Below are 23,635 nucleotides of genomic sequence, written 5' to 3' on the forward strand. Positions count from 1 at the left end.
TAAAATACTCCTATGTCATACTCATGATTGTGGCATATTCTAGGCACTGGGATGAGGATATGCTGGGTGAGGCCTCCAAGTCTATTCTGGATGAGGTTCGCCTAAATCCGTCTGCTCCTGGTGGGATGGTTGAGTATAAGAGAACATTGACTATCAGCTTCCTTTTCAAGTTATACCTGGAGGTGCGGCAGGCACTGAACCCATTGGTATGAGTGTTTTCATTTACTATTAGATCAGCATTTTTTGCCAATTCATCAATCTTACCTAGTTCATGAATGATCTCTTACAGGATCCTAATAATCCAGATATTAGTGCTTTAAGAAAGTTTGATTCGCCACCTTCTGAACACATTCAGACTTACCAGGTAAATATGTGTGAGAAATAAAGAGGATTATTGTGGAATCTGAAGAAATTGTAAAGAAACACAGGATTAGCTAATAAGACGATTACGTATTCTATGGCGATAGTTAGGTATTTTCTCATTGCCGGTGGCTTAAACATATCATGTTCAATTCTTGGTTAATCCGATTAGATTCACAAAGGCACAGAACAGTTCAGATTTTACTATATATTATTATTATTATTATTATTATTATTATTATTATTATTATTATTATTAATAATGGTCTTCAGCTCGATTTCTAGCCATAGCGACTTGATGGATGAACGCTCTGTAGGAAGATCGATCTCGTGCAAGCCTAGATACGTCCACCAGGGTCTTCTCCACCGTTAATTACTGTAAATAGGGCTTCCTAAAAAAACACACACACAATTTTCAGGTGATTTTTTTATTTGAAGGATTTTTCAGACGATTTTTTTTAACAAGACATTTTATTTGAGAAGTACGTGGGAATAGACATATATACACGTGGTCAAAATTGTTGGTACCCCTCATTTATAATGACAGAAAAACCCACAATGGTGACAGAAATAACTTGAATCTGACAAATGTAATAATAAATAAAAAATCTATGAAAATGAACAAATGAAAGTCAGACATTGCTTTTCAACCATGCTTCCGCAGAATTCTACAATTTTTGAAAAAATAAAACTCATGAAATAGGCCTGGACAGAAATGATGGTACCCTTAGCCAAATATTATGATGCACAACCTTTTGAGGCAATCACTGCAATCAAATGTTTCCTGTAACTGTCAATGAGACTTCTGCACCTCTCAACAGGTATTTTGGCCCACTCCTCAAGAGCAAACTGCTCCAGTTGTCTTGTGTTTGAAGTTTGCCTTTTCCAGATGGCATGTTTCAGCTCTTTCCAAAGATGCTCAATAGGATATAGGTCAGGGCTCATAGAAGGCCACTTCAGAATAGTCCAATGTTTTCCTCATAGCTATCATGGGTGTTTTTAGCTCCGTGTTTTGGGTCATTATCCTGTTGCAAGACCCATGACCTGCAACTGAGACCAAACTTTCTGACACTGGGCAGCACATTTCTCTCTAGATTCCCTTGATAGTCTTGAGATTTCATTATACCCTGCACAGATCCTAGACACCCTGTGCCAGATACAGCAAAGCAGCCCCAGAACATAACAGAGCCTCCTCAATGTTTCACAGTAGGGGCCATGTTCTTTTCTTGATATGCTTCATTTTTCCATCTGTGAACATAGAGCTGATGTGCCTTGCCAAAAAGTTCTATTTTTGTCTCATCTGTCCATAGGACATTCTCCCAGAAGCTTTGTAGCTTGTCAACATGTAGTTTGGCAGATTTCAGTCTGGCTTTTTTATGATTTTTTTTAACAATGGTGTCCTCCTTGGTTGTCTCCCATGAAGTCCACTTTGGCTCATACAACGACGGATGGTGCGATCTGACACTGATGTTTCTTGAGCTTGAAGTTCATCTTTAATCTCTTTAGAAGTTTTTCGGGGCTCTTTTGTTACCATTCGTATTATCCATCTCTTTGATTTGTCATCAATTTTCCTATTGCGGACATGTCCATGAAGGTTGGCTACAGTCCCATGGAGCTTAAATTTCTGAATATTATGTGCAACTGTAGTAACAGGAACATCAAGCAGCTGGTAGATGGTCTTATATCTTTTACCTTTAACATGTTTGTCTATAATTTTTGTTCTAATGTCCTGAGACAACTCTTTCCTTCGCTTCTTCTGGTTCATGCTGAGAGTGATACACAACATGTCACTAAACAGCACAGCGAGTATCTGTAGCCCTCTATACAGGCCCACTCACTGATTCCAAGATTGTAGACACCTGTGATGCTAATTAGTGGACACACCTTGATTTAACATGTCCCTTTTGTCACATTATTACCAGGGGTACCATCATTTTTGTCCAGGCCTATTTCATGAGTTTTATTTTTTTAATTCTGTAGAGGCATGGTTGAAAAACAATGTCTAACTTTAATTTGTTCATTTTCATAGACTTTTTATATATTATTACTTTTGTCAGATTCAAGTTATTTCTGTCACCATTGTGGGTTTTTCTGTCATTAAACAATGGGTACCAACAATTTTGACCACGTGTGTAAAAAAGCCATTGACCCCAAAATGCACTAAGTGTGTATAAATGGCATAAAGACCATAAGCATTCTGGGTCATAATTATTAAGCTAAATTCTCTCATTTATTGCATCATATTATCTTGTGCTTTAGACAGTTTTTGTAACTTGTTCGATAAGGGGCAGATTTATGAATTTAGAGTAGACAGTTTTAAAATGCAGCAGATACAAGGTACATCATATATAGTGGTTCATGCTCTTTGATAAGTGCCCAATTAATCATTTGTAATTTCTTGAAGTCACTTTTATTTTTTTGTCTTGTGGTTTTTGCTGCCTTTATTTGCACCAAATTCTTCAACAGAATGTATAAGATTAATATATTTTGCCCAAAATCACAAATGCTTTTTATTTTTGTTCACAATTACTTTTTGCGATTTTCAGCAAAAATTCTTTAAAAAGTCTTATGTTTGTCTAAAATTGCAGCAAATTGAAAACTCCACCTGAAACTTTACTCCAGGGGGAAACTAGAGTGAGTTGCACCAAAAAATTTGATATTTGGTAAAAGTCGCATGTCATGAATCTGTCTAAATCAGGGAAGTCAAACTCAAATACACAGAGGGCCAAAATAAAAATCTTCGACTAAGTCACAAACCAACCTTGCTTTATGGCCAATATGAACATGCATTTATGTGCTGCATGTGCACCAACTCAAGCCAAGCTCAATTTTGGTGTTTTTTCTTTGTATTTTTGCATTCTGTGCAAGCCGGGGTGTGCCCTCCCTCTTTTGATCTGGAAATTGTATTTAAGGCTTCCCAAAACTCGTGTTCCACTGGTTGGGATCAGGTTCTTTTGTCTACCTTATTCACACACTGACATCAACTTTGACACATGGTAAGGTTTTTAATATTAGACAGTGTCGGACTCTCTCTGAGTCACCTTGTCGTTCGTGGGATGGCTTTTGTGCTATCTTTGATCAAAAACAGTATTACTAAGATCTCTGTGTTATTTAAATGCACTTTTGCTTTTTCCTTATTTATTTACAGCAGGGTTTTTGCTCATTTTGTCTCTTGTAGGATTTATAGTTCTCAATACAGTATAATGTCCACGCATAATCCTGCGTACAGTTAAATGGACCCTACATAGTCCTCCATGTACAATAAGGGCCCCACATTAAAAAAAAAAAATACTCACCTCTCCTAGTTGCCCCGCTGCTTCAGTCTTGTCAGCAAGGCTGTGAATCTCTTCACTGCTCGGCACGGCGGGCGGGCGTGAAATAGTGATGGCATCATGCCCGTTGACGACAGATGCAGAGAGAGAATAATGGAGGAGGAAATGTCAGTTGACGGTTTCCTCTTCCTTCATTACTTTCAACTGTGTCGGCATCCAGGATGCAGATACAGTTGAAAGTGCGATGCAGTTGAAAGTGCGAAACAGGCTGGGGGTTGGGAGTGGGGGTGCGTTGGCAGCATTGTAGGCGAAATATAATAACCCTGCGATCCAGATTAGGCCTACATGTCAGAGTTTGACATGTGTGGTCTAAATCATCTTCCAAATTTGTCACGGAAAAAAGTAAAAAAACACATTAAAAAGGACAACGTAAGAAGGGGTGCAAAGCATACAGAAAAAAAGGTGTTGATACTAAAGCGAATAAAAAGGAGAAACATGCTCCAGAAAATGATGAATCAAGGTCAAAATATCCAATTGATGTATATTAAGCGACCACCCAATACATTACACAAGAGGACTACAATTGTAAGAAATAATATAGTAAAATCATACTAATTGACTAATATATTTACACTTTAAAAAAATGTAACTGATGTTCTGCTTCTAAAGAAGATAAAAAAGTGTAACGTGCAAAGCAGTAGCACACACTAGTGACAACCTTAATGTATACACAGCTGTTATAAAAATTGAAAGTGCATTAGCCAGTAGTAACACAATGAGTTAATAATAATAATAATAATTATTATTATTTATATAGCGCTAACATATTCCGCAGCACTTTACAGTTAAGCGGGGACAATACAAACAATACAATGGATCACATTTTAAAGGGAACCTGTCAACAGTTTTTGAGCCTATGAACAAATGCCACCACCTTTAATTCCACAAACGTGTCTGTCAGCTCCTGACCCCTGTATGCCCCCAAAATACCCTTTGATATGCTCCCGCGATGTATGTAGATAAGAGTGGTCTGGTCCGATGGGCGTCTTTGCTGTGGCGTATGTCCCTCCTCTCTGCCCCTAATCGTGTCCTGCTTTGATTGATGTGATGCGTCATCCACATAACGAATTTGAGCTTGTGCAGTAGCCTCACAGGACCGGGCAGGCGCACTCTGCTCTGCCCAACTGTGAGCAGAGCATTAAACAGCACTGTGAAAGTGCATTGCGACATCATTTGAATGAGGCTACTGCACAGGCACAAGATCTCGGTTCGCCATTCACATCAATCACGACTATGCGCTTGTAAATTGCTATTTTATGCTCTGTTCACAGTAGGGCAGAGCAGAGTGCACCTGTGCGGTCCTATGAGGCTACTGCGCAGGCGCGAGCTCTAGGTTTGCTATGTAGATGACGCATCATATCAATCAAAGCAGGAGGACGCGATTAGAAGCAGAGAGGAGGACGTACGCCACAGCAAAGACGCCCATCGGACCGGGCCATTCTTATTTACTTACAGCGAGGGAGCATATCAAATGGTATTTTTGGGGGCATACAGGAGGGGGAGTCAGGAGCTGACAGACACAATTGCGGAATGCAGCGCAGGAGCAGTTAAAGGTGGTAGCATTTGTTCATAGGCTCAAAAACTAGTGACAGGTTCCCTTTAACATCTACAGGAGGAGTGAGGGTTCTGTTTGCAAGCTTACAATATATAAGGAAATAGGGGGACACAATAGGTAGAATGCACTTGTTATAATAATGATGGCTATACCATACATAATAGGGTTTTCATATTAAGCTGCATGATCCGGTCACCAGCCAGGATCTGTCTAGGCACAGTTACCAAGTGGTATTGAGTGCATGGAGGAAGTAGAAACAGATGAATAGGAAGGAGCAGATTATATTATCATTTATAAGGTGGGAACAGGGGAGAGTTAGGTTAGTGAGTTGAAGTGGTAGGCTTGTCTAAACAAATGTGTTTTTAAGGCATGGTGGCTAGATATCAGTCGGATCGTTTGGGGTAATGAATTCCAGTAGACTGGTGCAGCACGAGAGATGTCTTAGAGATGGAGGTGCGGGTTTCGGATTAAGGATGATGTTAGTCTTAGATCAGTTGCAGAACCGAGGTCATGTGTAGGGCAATAGATAGAAATGAGGGAGGAGATATAGGGTGGTGCAGAACTGTGGAGAGCTTTGTAGGTGAGAGAGATGAGTTTACAGTATGTTGAACTCTGTAGCGAATGGGTAACGAGTGCAGTGACTGGCACAGGGTCAAGGCATTGGTGAAGCGGCAGACAGAAATACAACCCTGGCTACTGGTTTCAGGATGGATTGTAGAGGAGAAAGTTTGGTTAGAGGTAGACCAATCAGAAGAGAGTTGCAGTAGTCCAGATGAGAGTGAATAAGAGCAACAGTAAGAGTTTTTTCGGTTTCAAAGGTGAGAAAAGGTCGAATTCTGTATTTAAACATTTTTATTAAAGTTTTTATAAAACTGGGAGGTGGACAGGGAGGGGGAACAAGAAAAAGGGAGGGGAAATGGGTAAATGTACATAGGAAAGGTAAGGGTCATAAAAAATAGAGAACCCTTGTAACAAAGTATACATTAATAAGTATACAGAATACTAATGTCAATAAGAGGTAAAATAATGCTGAACCTTTAATGAGGAGATGCAAGAAGGCGGTCTAGTCCAATCACTTAAGGAGGTGCATGAGAGAAATTTAAACTCGTCCAAATTTACTGTTCCAGAGTTTGTATTTAAATATTTTTATTAAAGTTTTTATAAAGAAAAGGTCGGATTCTGGAGATGTTAAGATGAAGGTGACATGAACGAGTGAGTGATCGGATATAGGGAATAAAGGAAAGTTGCGTGTCAAATGTGAACCCAAAACAGTGAGCTTGCTGCTTGAGAGTTATGATAGCACCACCCAAGGAAAATGAAATGTCGGGTATAGGTATGTTAGTTGAGGAAGGAAACACAAGGAGTTCAGTTATGGAAAAATTCAGTTTCAAATAGAAGGACAACATGATTTTAGAGACAATAGACAGATAATACCTGGTATTTTATATTAAAGTGAGGGAGATGTCAGGTGAAAAGGTGTATATTTGGGTGTCATCAGCATAGAGATACTGGAAACTAAATCTGATGGTTTGTCCAATGGGGCAGTATATTAGGAGAGGTGGAGAGGGGCCTAGGATTGAACCTCGAGGAACCCCGATAACAAAGGGAAGATTAGAGGATGAAGAACAAGCAAAAGATATTGTGAAGGAGCTTTTAAAGAGATAGAAGGAAAACCAGGAGAGAACAATGTCTTTGAGGCCTATAGAGTGGAGCATGGTGAGGAGGAGCTTGTGATCCACAGTGTCAAATACTGCAGAGAGATCCAGGAGAATCTGCAGGGATACTTTAGTGAGGGCAGTTTCAGTAGAGTATGAAGGGTGTAAACCAGATTGTAAAGGATCGAGAAGAGAATTATCTGAGAGATAGAAAGCAGATGAGACGGGAGTGGACCAAGCATTCTAGGAGTTTGGAGGTAAAGGGAAGATTTGACACTGGTCTGTAGATAGCTGCACAGTTCTTGTCCAGGGATGGCTTTTGAAGTAAAGGGGATATGATGGCGTGTTTGAGAGAAGAGAAAAAGATACCCAAAGAAAAAGAGAGGTTAAATATTTTAGTTAGGTGGTGTGGTGTAGTGACCACTGTGTCTGCTAGGGGGCGCTGTGTGGGTGTCCCAGGACAGGCGTATAAGCATTTCCAGTGTCCGGATAGGAGTAGGATGCTGAATGATTGTGATGTATCTCAAGGTGGGTGGCCTTGAGATAAAGGCTTGCTTATGTGCTGATCAGCAGAGCTGATGTTTCGTTCCAGTGTGTCAGGGAGAAGTCTTCAGGTAGCTGGAGAGACGGGCAGAACCAGCTACCTACAAATCCACCCAGGGGTGTGTCTAGAATGCCATACTAAAGAATGTATGAATGCTTGTAGGACCTGTGATGAGGTCATAGCCATGTGACCTGGTGGGCGTGGCTTTGGACCATATAAGGTGGCCAGGGTAGGTCACATGAGTGAATGCTTGGACCCAGTTGGTCCATTGTGGAAGGTCCCGCTGGGAGATGGGGCTTCCTGCCTGACAGCACGTGAATACTGTGAGTAATGGCTGCAAGTGTCTGACAGTTCCCAGGGGAGAGGGAATGAACGTCTGCAGTGAGCTGAAGCAGCCATGAGGTAAACCCTGACGGGTGAGATATCTGTGAGGCTGAAGAGCCTGAGTACTGGACATTGCGTAACCTGTGTGACCACAGGGATAACAGAGGGAAGCTCTGTCATGAACGCTATGCTGATTATATGAACTTTATGTTGCTGCTGTGTGTTTATGATGCCTGAATAAACCGCATGGATTTTTATTGTTTTATGGAAAACCCGAGCCGGACGTGATTATTTGGCTGCCAATCATAGAATCATAGAATCATAGAATCGTAGAGTTGGAAGGGACCTCCTGGGCCATCTGGTCCAACCCCCTGCTCAAAGCAGGATTCGCTAAATCATCCCAGTCAGATGTCTGTCCAGCCTCTGTTTGAAGACTTCCATTGAAGGAGAACTCACCACTTCTCGTGGCAGCCTGTTCCACTCATTGATCACTCTAACTGTCAAAAAGTTTTTTCTAATATCTAATCTGTGTCTCCTCCCATTCAGTTTCATCCCATTGCTTCTAGTCTTTCCTTGTGCAAATGAGAATAAAGTTGATCCTTCTACAATGTGACAGCCCTTTAGATATTTGTAGACAGCTATTAAGTCTCCTCTCAGTCTTCTCTTTTGCAAACTAAACATTCCCAAATCCTGCAACCTTTCCTCATAAGACAGGGTTTGCAGACCGGTCACCATTCTGGTCGCTCTTTTCTGAACTTGCTCCAGTTTGTTGATGTCTTTTTTAAAATGTGGTGCCCAAAACTGGACACATTCCAGATGAGGTCTGACCAAAGAGGAGTAGAGGGAAATAATGACTTCACGTGATCTAGACTGTATGCTTCTGTTAATACATCCTAGAATTGCATTTGCCTTTTTTGCTGCTGCATCACACTGTTGACTTGAAGCGAGTGTCCCCAACCTTGAATGACAGCGCTACCTTACAATTGGTGGAGAACACTATGGGCAGTGTTGTAGCCTTGTTGCTAGGAGCAACGGAAGAGGACTGCAAAATTCGGTTGCTAAGGGCAACGGTTTCCAAAGGCACATGGTGCAGTGCTGGCAACGCTGAGCCATGAGGGCTGACGGTAGTGAAAACAGTGTGATGTGCTGACCGGGGTCAGAGAAAGAGACTGTGGATTATGATAGGGTGCCTCTGTGGATATGAGGTACCCAAGGACCTGTGTGGCCGACACAGGTAACGGACAGGTGTTCGTGTTGTACTGACTGGGGTCAGTGAGAAAGACTTTGTACCTGGAGGGTTCAGTGAGCAAGGTCCTGGAGGGTCAGTGTTGGTAGGTCCTGAGAGAAGAATCAGATCCCTGGAGCATGTGGTATGACCTTGGACCTGGTGAGGTGTGAGTGTTGGGCAGTCTCAGGCGGAGATGGATGTCCTGAATAGCACCCGCTGAGCCCCTGGACCTGATGAGGCCGGTGTGTTGAGAGACCCTGGGAGGAGGGTCGGCTACCTGAATAGCACCCAGTGTGCCCTGTGTGTTGGACGGTCTCAGGAGAGGAGACTGATGTCCTGAAGAGCACACAGACAGGACACGTGAGTTTTGTGTTGCATGTGTTTTTTTTTATTTTCCCTTTCAAGTCAGCCTGCGGTGGCTTAGTGGGGGTCAAGAAGGTGACAAGCGGCTTGCTGTAACTTGGGGGTTACGAAGGTGACAAGCAGCTTGCTGTAACTCAGCGGGGTTTTGAAGGGGACAAGTGGCTTCCTGTAACTTGGCAGAGTTACGAAGGTGACACCAGTAGCTGTGTGAGAACGGCAGCCGGAGGTGTCAGAGATCGATGACAGCAGGAGCTGTGGTGGTGCCAGCAAGGACTTGTGTGGTATTGTAAAAGACATAGACTGTTTTGGTGTGAACTGCAGTCTAAGGAGACCGGTAAAACGGACATGGGGAAATCCCGAAAGGGAGCGGTGGCCCAAATTGGGGTGGTAGCCCAAAAGGGGGTGGAGTCCCAGAAGGGGGCGGTGACCCAAATCGGGGTGGTAGCTCAATAGGGGGTGGAGTCCCAGAAAGGGAGCACAGAATAGAAGAGCTAGAGAAAGAAGTCTCTGAGCTCAAAGTTCACCTGTCAACGTGGCAAAACTTGAACAAGACCCTTAGGGAAGAGATGGAAGAACTCAGAGGAGTAGTAAAAGGTCTTCTGCGGGAGAAGAGCTTGGATGGAGATGTACAGCGGCCGGGTCTGACTGCTGGTGGGACGGAGCTGCCGGTGCCCGTCTTGGCAGAGGGTCGTGAAGAGAGGAGATCTCGTGAAGTTGGGGAGCTAAGAACTGAAGAAGACAGTCATCCGGTCGGGTCAACTGTAGTGAGGGAAGTGTCCGTGGTAAAGCCAGAGCCTCCTGGCCAGGAAGAGAGCAAGGCCACGACCTTCAAGTCTGTGATTGACGTGCCCGAGGACATGCAAGAAGCCTGTGCTGAGGAAAGTGTGCATGAGGCTTTTAAAGAGGCAGTCAAGGCGTGTAAGGTGCACTGGACATCTAAGACTCGGCAGTTGGTGATAGTATCAGCCAGGGAAGACACAGCAAAGAGGGTAGCTGTCCTGAAAAACATGCATCTGCAATGTCTTCACACCAAAAAGTTGGTCAGGTGGAGAAATATGAAAGCTGCTCGACGCCTAGAGTTAGCAAGGGAGGCTATGGATCGGCTGGGTTTGCGGAAAGATGTAGTTCCGGTACCCAAAGGTCTGATTGGGAGAATCATTGGAAGATTCGGGAAGGTAATGCAAGACCTTGTGAATATCTCCGGTGTGGTGAGGGTGAGGATCCCTCCTGATGATGAAGACCAGGTATCCAGTGAAGAGGGTAGGATTCCCATCATGGTGGCTGGCTCCGTGGAAAGCCTGAGAAACTTTCGGATGCTCTTGGAGTATCGAGTGGGGTACCTGCAAGAGATTGAGCAGTTGAGGCTGGACCGTTGGCGGATCAATAAAGAGGTACGGAACACCAGGTAGCGGCTGCCTTCAACCCAAGATGTAAGGACCCGAAGGGTTCCTCCAAGTAGTGACATGGCAGGTGGCTGAAGAATGTCAGCAAGTGGCAGTTCGACGGGCCGTACGAGGCTGAGAGACCTTAGTTCCTGTGAGACGGTGAATGGGTCAGACTCAGGCCAGACAGTAGGCTCGATTAAGACTTATGACTGCACCAACCGGGAGAGCCGGTCAGTGAGAGAAAGGAGTGTGGTGACTAAACAGTGTCTGATGACGCAGACAGACTGTGACTGGAGGGCCAAAGATCAGGGCCGATATTCTGACCGCTGAGGGAGGGGGAGGCCTAACGTAGAGATAAGGCCGTATGACAGACGGAGACGGTTCTCTCGACCTGTGGGGCAAGGTGTAATGAGTGCCCGGTCTCGAGATCCCGGGGTAATGCTGAATGATCATAATATATCTCAAGGTGGGTGGCCTTGAGACGAAGGCTTGCTTATGTGCTGATCAGCAGAGCTGATCTTTCATTCCAATGTGTCAGGGAGAAGTCTTCAGGTAGCTGGAGAGACGGGCAGAACCAGCTACCTACAAATCCACCCAGGGGTGTATCTAGAACGCCATACTAAAGAATGTATGAATGCTTGTAGGACCTGTGATGAGGTCATAGCCATGTGACCCGGTGGCCGTGGCTACGGACCATATAAGGTGGCCAGGGTAGGTCACATGAGTGAATGCTTGGACCCAGTTGGTGCATTGTGGAAGGTCCCGCTAGGAGATGGGGCTTCCTGCCTGACAGCACATGAATGCTGTGAGTAATGGCTGCAAGTGTCTGACAGTTCCCAGGGGAGAGGGAATGAACGTCTGCAGTGAGCTGAAGCAGCCATGAGTTAAACCCTGATGGGGTGAGATATCTGTGAGGCTGAAGAGCCTGAGTACTGGACATTGCATAACCTGTCTGACCACAGGGATAACAGAGGGAAGCTCTGTCATGAACGCTATGCTGATTATATGAACTTTATGTTGCTGCTGTGTGTTTATGATGCCTGAATAAACCGCATGGATTGTTATTGTTTTATGGAAAACCCGTGCCGGAAGTGATTATTTGGCTGCCAAGCGAGTGTCCCCAACCTTGAATGACAGCGCTACCTTACAGTGGGTATTGACAGCTGAGAAGAGGGACTGACGGAGATGTGAGGGAATAAGGTCACTGGTTGTAGGATGAGAAGAAACAAGCAGCCTGGTCACTTCTTCGGTGACAGGCTTGAGATGGAAAGCAAACTTGAAGTGCGGGTGGGAAGGGGATTCAGACACTGAGGGGATTGAGCAAAAATGTCTAGACAGATTTGATTGATTTTATGTGGTAAATAAGTGGCCAGATCATCAGGACTGAGGTTGGTAATGGGGGCTTGTACTTTAGGGCTCAGGAGGGAGTGAAAGGTTTTAAAAAGTTGTTTTGGAAAGTAGGCTAGTGATGTGATGACTGTGGGGAAGTAGACTTGTTTAGCCAGAAGGAGTACAAAGTAATAATTTTTGAAAATTAGGAAGGGGAAAGGGAAATTTGTGCTCACCAAAATAGTCCTGTAAGCCAGTCGTGCCTAGGGATCAAATGGCTGACCACCATGTGTTGCAAACATGAAGAGAGAAGGAAGATCCGGCACTGGAGACTTGATAAAATCCACGATAAGTTTTATTCACATAATTTCATGATAAAACCATAAAGGGGAAAACAGACCCCCCACGCCTGACGCGTTTCGAACCTTACACCAGGTTCTTCCTCAGAGACATGAAACAAAACAGTTCACAAAATGATTATAAACATTCATAATCAGCAGAGGGACTCCACACATGTGTATAATCAAAGAGGCAGACAACTAAGCCCTCAAATCACTGGTGGAGTCACTCCCTTGCAAGAAGAAAGAAAAAAAAAAAAAAAAAGGAAAAGACCTATACAACAATGGACAAGACATAGAATAAATACAAACATGTGCAATACACACGTATAAATGCATAAATACATAGCAACTATCAAATGACAAACAAAAAAAAAAAAAAAACCCCCCAAAAAAAAAAAAAATATAAAAAACACCAAAAATCTCAGCACTCAATAGAAATACATAAGATCATTTCTATAATTTAGACCTTGCGGATATCGTGCATCAAGCGCAAGTATCCAGAAGGCTTCCCGACAGTGTAGTAAATGTTCCCAGTCACCCCCTCTGGGGGGTTTCAATACCGGTTCTATTCCCTTAACTTTAAGACTGCATAAATTACCCTTGTGTATTTCAAGGAAATGTTTGGACAAGCCAGACACATTCCTACGACTGGACATAGACTCTGGATTAGAAGCGGTGATGTGCTCACTTAGTCTCCTCTTCAGGCTGCGTGTGGTGCAGCCAATGTAATATAAACTGCACAATGTGCACTCTGCCATATACACTAAGTGTGTGGTGTTGCAATTCATGTAGGTTTTAATTTTGTAGGTTTGTTGTGTACTAAAATTAACAAATTTATCTGTAATATCCATATAGCGGCACAAACCACACAATTTTTCACCACACTTATAATTGCCCAGGTAATTTAACCACGTAGGTTTAGTGCAATCAGACAAATACAATGAGGGGGACAAAAAATGACTCAAATTTTTAGCTCTCTTTGGAACACACCTATGTCCACCAGCCAATATCTGCGATAAGACTGGATCTTGATGCAGTAAGGGAAGATGTTTATTTATAATTTTAATAACACCCTTGTAATCTGAACTGAAAGCGGTAGAAAAAGTGGGAATATTTTTATTTTGATTAGTGTGTACCATGTCATTCTGCAATAAACTACTCCTAGTTTTGTTATCCACTTTCTTAATAGCCCTATTTAACATCCAGTTCTTATAACCCCTTTTTGATAGCCTGGTGCAAATTTTACGACGCTCGGATTCATAAAGAGCGTCATTAGAGCATGATCTTTTGGCACGGATTAATTCACCCAACGGTAAATTTCGTATCACATGTGGCGGGTGACAACTATCCGCATGCAATATGGCATTACCACTGGTATCTTTTCTATATAGGGAAGTATATATATTCCCCGTTTTGACATCTCCCTTAATTTTAACATCCAGATATGTGGCACAAATGCCATGTATTTCGTGGGTGAATTTAATATTCAAAGAATTAGTCCCAATATACTCAAAAAACTTAAGCATGCCAGGAGAGGGAGATACATCACAACGATCAAACCACAATAGGATCACGTCATCAATGTATCTCCCCCACCACAATACATTGTCTAAATAGGGATTATCCATAGTATATATATATTTGTTCTCCCAAAAGGACATATATAAGTTGGCCAGAGTAGGAGAGAATTTTGACCCCATCGGGCAGCCACACACCTGAAGATAGTACTTAGTGTCAAATTTGAAAAAATTGGTGTTCAAAAGATGTTGTAATGCCATAATGATAAATTTTTTAAGATCAGAACTGAAATTACTTTCTTCAGTCAAAATGGTGGAAACAGCAGATAATGCCAAATCATGAGGTATACATGAATATAGAGCAACAACATCACATGTTATCCATGTGTGGTGAGGCCCCCATGCAACCTCCTGAAGTGCCTGCAGAAGCTGTTTGGTGTCTCTAATGTGACCTGGTGTTTTCAAAACCAAAGGTTGTAATTTTCTGTCTATCCACTCGGAGAGTTTTTCATTAACCCCTCCAATACCGGCCACTATGGGCCTGAAAGGTGGAGGAAACACGCCTTTATGAATTTTGGGTAAGGCGTGAAATACAGGACACACTGGTTTATCCACATATAAAAAATCAGCCATACGCTTGTCCAATACTCCCAAAGCAAGACCCTCCTGCAAAATCACAGATAAACCCTGCTGAATACAGCTTGTAGGATCATTGTTGAGAGGATGATATGTATTAATATCAGATAACATGGATAAAATTTCATTGCGATATAGTAGTGAGTCTAGAATCACCACTGACCCCCCCTTGTCTGATTGGCGGACCACTATATGTTTGTTCTTACTTAGTAAATGAAGCGCATGCTGCTCAATTGCAGATAAATTCATACAAGACTGCACATCTGAATCCAACAGAGATTTAACATCACGTTCTATTGCCCTCTGGAAAGTATCCATAATGGGCACTCTAGATATCAGGGGATAAAAAGTGGGGTTAGATATCTGTACATTTGTGTCACATTGTACTGCTGTATGTTGATTTGTGTTCTCCAAACTAGACAACATGTCAAACAAAATTTGATCTCTAACAGGAGCAGCAAGTGGCAACAAATCAACATTGTTTGAACTCAAGGATGATATATCAGAAAATTGATTACCAATACCAGAATCAGGAGTAAAGAAATGTCTCTTAACTGTTAATAATCGCACGAATCGATTGACATCACATAATGTTTGAAACAAATCCCCTCTACATGTAGGAACAAAGGAAAGTCCTCTCTTGGCATTACCAAGTCCAAGAAAAATAAGTTCCTGCGTGATCGCAGGGACTATGACTCTAATATGGTTTATGCTTGGAAACAATTCACTCCTTATAAGCCTAGATCTATTCTCAAGAGGAATCAATCATTCCGTAGTAACAACGTCAGTTTTTCCTCATGTGAACAGTCTTTTAATTCACCTACTACTTCTGAGGGTTCAATGGACTCTAATCGGGTGTTACCTTTAACATCACATGCAAAAAACGATCAAAGAAAACAAGGCGAGGTGGACGTCGACGTAAGAAGAAAGCATCATTATGGTCTGCGGAATGTGAATCATTGGAGGAAATAAACGGTAACATTGCTGCGTCTGATGAGTTTACAGTTATAAACATTTCAGCTACCATACTGAGTGAAGCTCAGCTGAGCGTTTTGAAGAGAGGACTTTCCTTTGTTCCTACATGTAGAGGGGATTTGTTTCAAACATTATGTGATGTCAATCGATTCGTGCGATTATTAACAGTTAAGAGACATTTCTTTACTCCTGATTCTGGTATTGGTAATCAATTTTCTGATATATCATCCTTGAGTTCAAACAATGTTGATTTGTTGCCACTTGCTGCTCCTGTTAGACATCAAATTTTGTTTGACATGTTGTCTAGTTTGGAGAACACAAATCAACATACAGCAGTACAATGTGACACAAATGTACAGATATCTAACCCCACTTTTTATCCCCTGATATCTAGAGTGCCCATTATGGATACTTTCCAGAGGGCAATAGAACGTGATGTTAAATCTCTGTTGGATTCAGATGTGCAGTCTTGTATGAATTTATCTGCAATTGAGCAGCATGCGCTTCATTTACTAAGTAAGAACAAACATATAGTGGTCCGCCAATCAGACAAGGGGGGGTCAGTGGTGATTCTAGACTCACTACTATATCGCAATGAAATTTTATCCATGTTATCTGATATTAATACATATCATCCTCTCAACAATGATCCTACAAGCTGTATTCAGCAGGGTTTATCTGTGATTTTGCAGGAGGGTCTTGCTTTGGGAGTATTGGACAAGCGTATGGCTGATTTTTTATATGTGGATAAACCAGTGTGTCCTGTATTTCACGCCTTACCCAAAATTCATAAAGGCGTGTTTCCTCCACCTTTCAGGCCCATAGTGGCCGGTATTGGAGGGGTTAATGAAAAACTCTCCGAGTGGATAGACAGAAAATTACAACCTTTGGTTTTGAAAACACCAGGTCACATTAGAGACACCAAACAGCTTCTGCAGGCACTTCAGGAGGTTGCATGGGGGCCTCACCACACATGGATAACATGTGATGTTGTTGCTCTATATTCATGTATACCTCATGATTTGGCATTATCTGCTGTTTCCACCATTTTGACTGAAGAAAGTAATTTCAGTTCTGATCTTAAAAAATTTATCATTATGGCGTTACAACATCTTTTGAACACCAATTTTTTCAAATTTGACACTAAGTACTATCTTCAGGTGTGTGGCTGCCCGATGGGGTCAAAATTCTCTCCTACTCTGGCCAACTTATATATGTCCTTTTGGGAGAACAAATATATATATACTATGGATAATCCCTATTTAGACAATGTATTGTGGTGGGGGAGATACATTGATGACGTGATCCTATTGTGGTTTGATCGTTGTGATGTATCTCCCTCTCCTGGCATGCTTAAGTTTTTTGAGTATATTGGGACTAATTCTTTGAATATTAAATTCACCCACGAAATACATGGCATTTGTGCCACATATCTGGATGTTAAAATTATGGGAGATGTCAAAACGGGGAATATATATACTTCCCTATATAGAAAAGATACCAGTGGTAATGCCATATTGCATGCGGATAGTTGTCACCCGCCACATGTGATACGAAATTTACCGTTGGGTGAATTAATCCGTGCCAAAAGATCGTGCTCTAATGACGCTCTTTATGAATCCGAGCGTCGTAAAATTTGCACCAGGCTATCAAAAAGGGGTTATAAGAACTGGATGTTAAATAGGGCTATTAAGAAAGTGGATAACAAAACTAGGAGTAGTTTATTGCAGAATGACATGGTACACACTAATCAAAATAAAAATATTCCCACTTTTTCTACCGCTTTCAGTTCAGATTACAAGGGTGTTATTAAAATCATAAATAAACATCTTCCCTTACTGCATCAAGATCCAGTCTTATCGCAGATATTGGCTGGTGGACATAGGTGTGTTCCAAAGAGAGCTAAAAATTTGAGTCATTTTTTGTCCCCCTCATTGTATTTGTCTGATTGCACTAAACCTACGTGGTTAAATTACCTGGGCAATTATAAGTGTGGTGAAAAATTGTGTGGTTTGTGCCGCTATATGGATATTACAGATAAATTTGTTAATTTTAGTACACAACAAACCTACAAAATTAAAACCTACATGAATTGCAACACCACACACTTAGTGTATATGGCAGAGTGCACATTGTGCAGTTTATATTACATTGGCTGCACCACACGCAGCCTGAAGAGGAGACTAAGTGAGCACATCACCGCTTCTAATCCAGAGTCTATGTCCAGTCGTAGGAATGTGTCTGGCTTGTCCAAACATTTCCTTGAAATACACAAGGGTAATTTATGCAGTCTTAAAGTTAAGGGAATAGAACGGGTATTGAAACCCCCCAGAGGGGGTGACTGGGAACATTTACTACACTGTCGGGAAGCCTTCTGGATACTTGCGCTTGATGCACGATATCCGCAAGGTCTAAATTATAGAAATGATCTTAAGTATTTCTATTGAGTGCTGAGATTTTTGGTGTTTTTTATATTTTTTTTTTTTTTTTTTTGTTTGTCATTTGATAGTTGCTATGTATTTATGCATTTATACGTGTGTATTGCACATGTTTGTATTTATTCTATGTCTTGTCCATTGTTGTATAGGTCTTTTCCTTTTTTTTTTTTTTTTTTTCTTTCTTCTTGCAAGGGAGTGACTCCACCAGTGATTTGAGGGCTTAGTTGTCTGCCTCTTTGATTATACACATGTGTGGAGTCCCTCTGCTGATTAGGAATGTTTATAATCATTTTGTGAACTGTTTTGTTTCATGTCTCTGAGGAAGAACATGGTGTAAGGTTCGAAACGCGTCAGGCGTGGGGGGTCTGTTTTCCCCTTTATGGTTTTATCATGAAATTATGTGAATAAAACTTATCGTGGATTTTATCAAGTCTCCAGTGCCGGATCTTCCTTCTCTCTTCATGTAATAATTTTTGAGCATGAAATTATAGGGGAAGAAGTCTTCTGCTGAAAGTGATTTTCTCCACAGATGCTTGGCACTATCTGAGCAGCACTGTAGAAAACATGCTTGTAGCGTGTGCCAGGGCTGTCGTCATCTGTGCTGGGTCGTTCTGCGTGTAGCAGGTGCTGCTTCATCCAGGGTGCTCTGAAATGTTTTGTTATAATGTGACAATGCTGAGTCTGGACAGGAGAGGGTGGAGATAGGAGCTAAAGATTACTGTATGATGTTCATAAGCTGCTGGGTATTGATGATACATAGATTTCTGTATGTGCGTTAAGTGGGGGTGTCATGGATATTTTGACAGTTCTTGACAGAGAAGGAAAGAAGGTTGTGGTAAGAGAGTGGAAGAAGAAAGTTAATAAAACCACTCAGTGAGCAGAGGCGGGAGACGACCAGGTCCAGAATATTCCAATCTTCATGTGTAGGAGAGTTGGAAAGCTGTGAAAGGCCTAAAGGAGGAAGTTAAAGAAAGAAGATGAGAGTTAGATGGGGAGAGCGAATCATCAATGGGATGTTAAAATCCGCCATGATGAGAGTGGGAGTATCACAGGATAGGAAGTGTGGAAGCCAGATGGCAAAGTGATCCAGAAACTGACAGGAGGAGTCCGGAGGGCGATACTCAACCGCCACTCGCAGGGAGAGGGGTCTGAAGAGTCTGCACTTCAAAGGAAGGAAACATAAGTGAGGGAACTGGGGTGATGACCTGGAAATCTAATTGTGATGACAGGAGCAGACCAACACCTTCATTTTTATCTATTCTCAGGTCTGGGGGTTTGTGATAACTGCAGTAAGATCCAGAACGTTAATGGAGTTAGAAAGGAAGACATTTTTAATGTAGGGGAGTTTGTTGCACGCTCACCGTGAGTTCCAAATCAGACAATTAAAAGAGACAGGAGAAGACAAGCAACAAATGTTGACTGGATTAGCAGGGTTTCCATATGCAGCAGGATGAAAGTTATGTGTAATAGTGGATGGAGGCCTAGGGTTGGGAGAGATGTTGCCAGCGACTAGGAGAAGGAGACAGATGGGAAAGTGCAGGTGGTTCAATGATTTGTGTGTTTAGTGCGCTCTGTGATGGTAGTGAATGGTTTGAAGTGATTGAGAAAAGTCAATAAGGCCTCAAAGCTGTACATGGGAGAGGGGAGCAGAGAGGGACTTATGTAGAGAGACTATAGAATATGTAAAAGGGCGGTAGAGGTGAAGGGAGGCAGCATCTAAAACATATATGTGTGAGATTGGGGACCTCCGGAGTGAACCCTCAGGACCACGACGACGAACCTCCCTCGGGCGAGCTGAACCAGGTGGACCACCCCCTATACAGGGAGCGTTAGGGGCAGACCCAAGGGAGACTATCGCCGTGGAAGCTGATACCTGGGAACAGCCGGGTAAGTAAGCAGGCAGGGAAATACAGGCGACCAGATGAGAGATGATGACGGCCACAGGGATGGCTGCTGAGACTACGGGAATGGTGGTGGATGGCAGACGAGACTGGCAATGGCGGGAGGCAGGAACCGGTACAGGACAAGACACGGGAGCAGGAGGATGGAAGCAGGAACGGACTGGATCTTGGAGGGAACACAGGAAAGTCACAAACAGGAAGAACAGCGGAGGCCACGGAGAGGTAGACAGCGCAGGAACGAAGAGGAACGCAGGAGCGCGTGGACCAGATACCACAAATGATAGTCAGGCAGTGAGCATAGGGTGAGACTGCCTGATCTAGGACATGCTAGAGAACTTCCGGGTCAGAGTGCAGCTGAACCATGGGACCAGGAGATAGGACGCCAAGTCTAGGGGGCGTATCTAGCAGTACGCCTGTGTGAAGGAGCAGGAGCCGGCCGCAGGAAGGATGATTGACAGGTGCCAGCAGAGGGGGCGGAGTGAGAGGAGCGGACGCGCTGGAGAGGCCCAGACGGCGTGGAGGCATGGGAGGCGGCGGGGACCGAAGGCGCCGCAAGCGGTGGAGCTGCGGCATCGGCAGATGGAGAGACCCGGGCAGAGGTAGCACAGACAGCGGCGGTCGGGACAGCGGCCGCAGAGCGGACCAGAGCCGGGGAGGTGAGCGTGCCAGGCGCCGGAGAGGAGGTGAGTGTGACAGTACCCCCCTCCTTACGCCCCCTCTTCTTAAGACCAGAAAGGAATCTGGCCAAGATACGAGGAGCCTGAATGTTTTCCCGAGGCTCCCAAGATCTCTCCTCAGGACCGAAACCCTTCCAATCAATTAAGACAAGGGTCTTACCTCTGGACTTTTTCATTGCGAGAATGTCTTTGACTTCAAAGACATCTTGTGCAGATACAGGCAGAGGAGGACAACCGGTGGTGGGGTGAAAGGTATGACAGGCTTTAAGAGAGAGACATGGAAAGAATTTGGAATCCTGAGCGAAGCGGGAAGTTTCAGCTTGTAGGCCACATCGTTGATACGAGCCGAGACTTCAAACGGACCTATATACCGAGGACCCAGTTTATACGAGGATTACGTCAGGCGGACGAACTTAGAAGACAGCCATACTTTATCTCCGGGCTGGTACCATGGGGAATCCAGGCGTCTCTTATCGGCATGTCTCTTGATCCGGCCTTGAGCCTGATCAAGCGCGGTTTTGGTCTCCTGCCAGACCCTGGAGAACTCCTCGGTCAGAAGATCGGCCGCCGGCACACCCGAGACAGGACATACCAGCAAAGGAACACCTGGATGTTGTCCGTAGACAATAAAGAAGGGTGACTTGGAGGAGGACTCACTGTAATGATTGTTGTAGGTGAATTTGGCCCATGGGAGCAGATTGGACCCGTCGTTCTGGTGAGCATTGGAAAAATGCCGAAGATAGGTCACGAGAATTTGATTTGTTCGTTCTGCCTGGCCGTTAGTCTGAGGATGGTAGGAAGAGGAGAAATCCAACGTTACCTCCATCATACGGCATAGGGCCCTCCAAAACCGCGAGGTGAACTGCACCCCTCTGTCGGAAACGATATGCTTGGGGAAGCCATGAATCCGGAAGATATGGGTGACGAAAATCCTTGCTAATTCAGGTGCGGAGGGTAACCCTAGCAACGGAATAAAATTGGCCATTTTGGAAAATCGATCCACCACAACCAAGATGACGGTGTGACCAGAAGATCGTGGCAGATCAGTAACAAAGTCCATTGCGATGTGTTGCCACGGGACCGAAGGAATCGGAAGCGGGTGTAAGAGACAAGACGGTAGATGCCGAGGAACTTTGTTTCTGGCACACGACGGGCAGGAGGCGATAAAACTTCAGACATCCTGAAGAAGAGATGGCCACCAATAGAAACGAGAGATGAGAAGGAGTGTCTTCTTGAGATCCACGTGGCCGGCCAACTTGGAGGCATGACCCCAGTGTAACACTCGCTTTCTCTCGCTCTCTTGCACAAAGGTCTTACAGGATGGCAAAGAAGTCAGGTTAATGGGTGCAACCATGATGACTTTACCAGGATCTACGATGTGTGATGGCTCTTCCTCAGTATCGGAGACCAGAAAAGACCTGGATAGAGCGTCAGCTTTCAGATTCTTGTCACCGGGACGGAAATGAAGCTCAAAATCGAACCGGGAAAAGAACAGCGACCATCTGGCTTGTCAGGGGTTAAGTCTTTGTGCTGACTGGATGTATGCCAGATTCTTGTGGTCGGTGTAGATCTTAAACGGATGAACAGCTCCTTCCAGGAGATACCGCCACTCCTCCAAAGTAGCTCTCTGTCACCAATAGTGTAGTTCCTCTCGGCGGTGGAAAACATTTTAGAGAAAATACTGCAGGTGAGTAGCCGACCGGAGGAAGATTTCTGGGAAAGAACTGCCCCGGCTCCTATTGCTGACGCGTCCACCTCGAGAATGAATGGATTGTTAATTTCAGGACGATGTAGGACGGGAGCGGAAGCGAAAGCTTGTCTCAGCGACAGAAAAGCATCTTCGGCCTCCAAGGACCAGAGGTGAGTGTTGGCTCCTTTACTGGTCAAGGCGGAGATAGGAGCGGTCAGAGAAGAAAAGTGTGGGATGAATTGCCGGTAATAATTAGCAAACCCAAGGAATCGTTGGATCACCTTGACTCCCTGAAGACGTGGCCATTTGAGCACGGCGGACACTTTTTCAGGGTCCATGCGGAGACCTGAGTCGGAAATGATGTATCCCAAGAATGGCAGGGATGACTGCTCGAAGGCGCACTTCTTGAGTTTGGCGTAGAGACGCTGCTTTCTTAAGTAAAAGTTGGCGAACGTCTTTTCTGTGGGAAGCCAGGTCCACGGAGAACACAAGGATATCGTCCAAATACACCACCACACAGGAGTAGAGAAGGTCTCGAAAGACGTTGTTGACGAACTCCTGGAATACCGCGGGAGCATTACACAGGCCAAAGGGCATGACTAAATATTCATAGTGGCCGTCTCGGGTATTGAAGGTGGTCTTCCATTCATCTCCGGGGCAAATGCGGATCAGATTATACGCCCCTCGGAGATCCACTTTAGTGAAGACTCGTGCTCCGCGTAGACGGTCGAATAGCTCCGGAATGAGAGGCAATGGATATTTGTTTTTGATGGTGATATTGTTGAGACCCCGGTAATCAATGCAGGGACGAAGGGAACCATCCTTCTTCTTGACGAAAAAGAACCCTGCTTCTGCCGGTGAAGATGATTTGCGAATAAATCCTCTGGCCAGGTTCTCTTGGATGTATTCTGTCACGGCCAGGGTCTCGGAGGGAGACAGAGGATAGATCCGACCACGGGGTGGAGTAGAACCAGAGACCAGGTCGATCGGGCAATCATAGGGCCGATGCGGGGGTAGAGCCTCCGCCTCCTTCTTGTTGAAGACGTCCGCGAAGGCCCAATAGGCCGAAGGTAATCCTATAGGGACTGGAGTGGAAGGCTTGACGTTCTTTGGTTGAATGGCAGACAGACATTCGGCTGGACCCGACTGTCCCCAACGCAGGATGTCCCCAGAGCGCCAATCCAAAACAGGCTCATGAGTTCTTAACCAGGGCAGGCCCAAGAGGATGGTGTGAGATAAAGAAGGCAGAACATAAAAGACTATCCTCTCACGGTGTAAGGCTCCAATCTGCAGTTCCACTTCTTCAGTGACCTGAGTGATGGACATCCGCAGGGGTCGACCGTCGACCGAAGCAATCTGCCGAGTATTCTCCAGGGATTGGACAG

At 44.1% G+C, this 23,635-nt stretch overlaps 1 protein-coding gene across 2 annotated transcripts in view; it reads left to right on the forward strand.

Annotated features, from left to right (window-relative positions):
- Positions 1-23,635, forward strand: part of LOC141054217 (aldehyde oxidase-like) — a 234,811-nt gene that overhangs the window by 51,585 nt on the left and 159,591 nt on the right. For both annotated transcript variants that reach the window (XM_073551447.1, XM_073551448.1), the window contains 2 exons: positions 44-206; positions 290-364. In XM_073551447.1, the coding sequence (XP_073407548.1) occupies positions 44-206; positions 290-364 (238 nt within the window). The remainder of the gene's footprint in view (positions 1-43; positions 207-289; positions 365-23,635) is intronic.

Source organism: Dendrobates tinctorius, unplaced genomic scaffold (assembly GCF_039654945.1).
Source record: "Dendrobates tinctorius isolate UK_male_01 unplaced genomic scaffold, ASM3965494v1 ptg000177l, whole genome shotgun sequence".
In the NCBI taxonomy this organism is placed as follows: domain Eukaryota; kingdom Metazoa; phylum Chordata; class Amphibia; order Anura; family Dendrobatidae; genus Dendrobates; species Dendrobates tinctorius.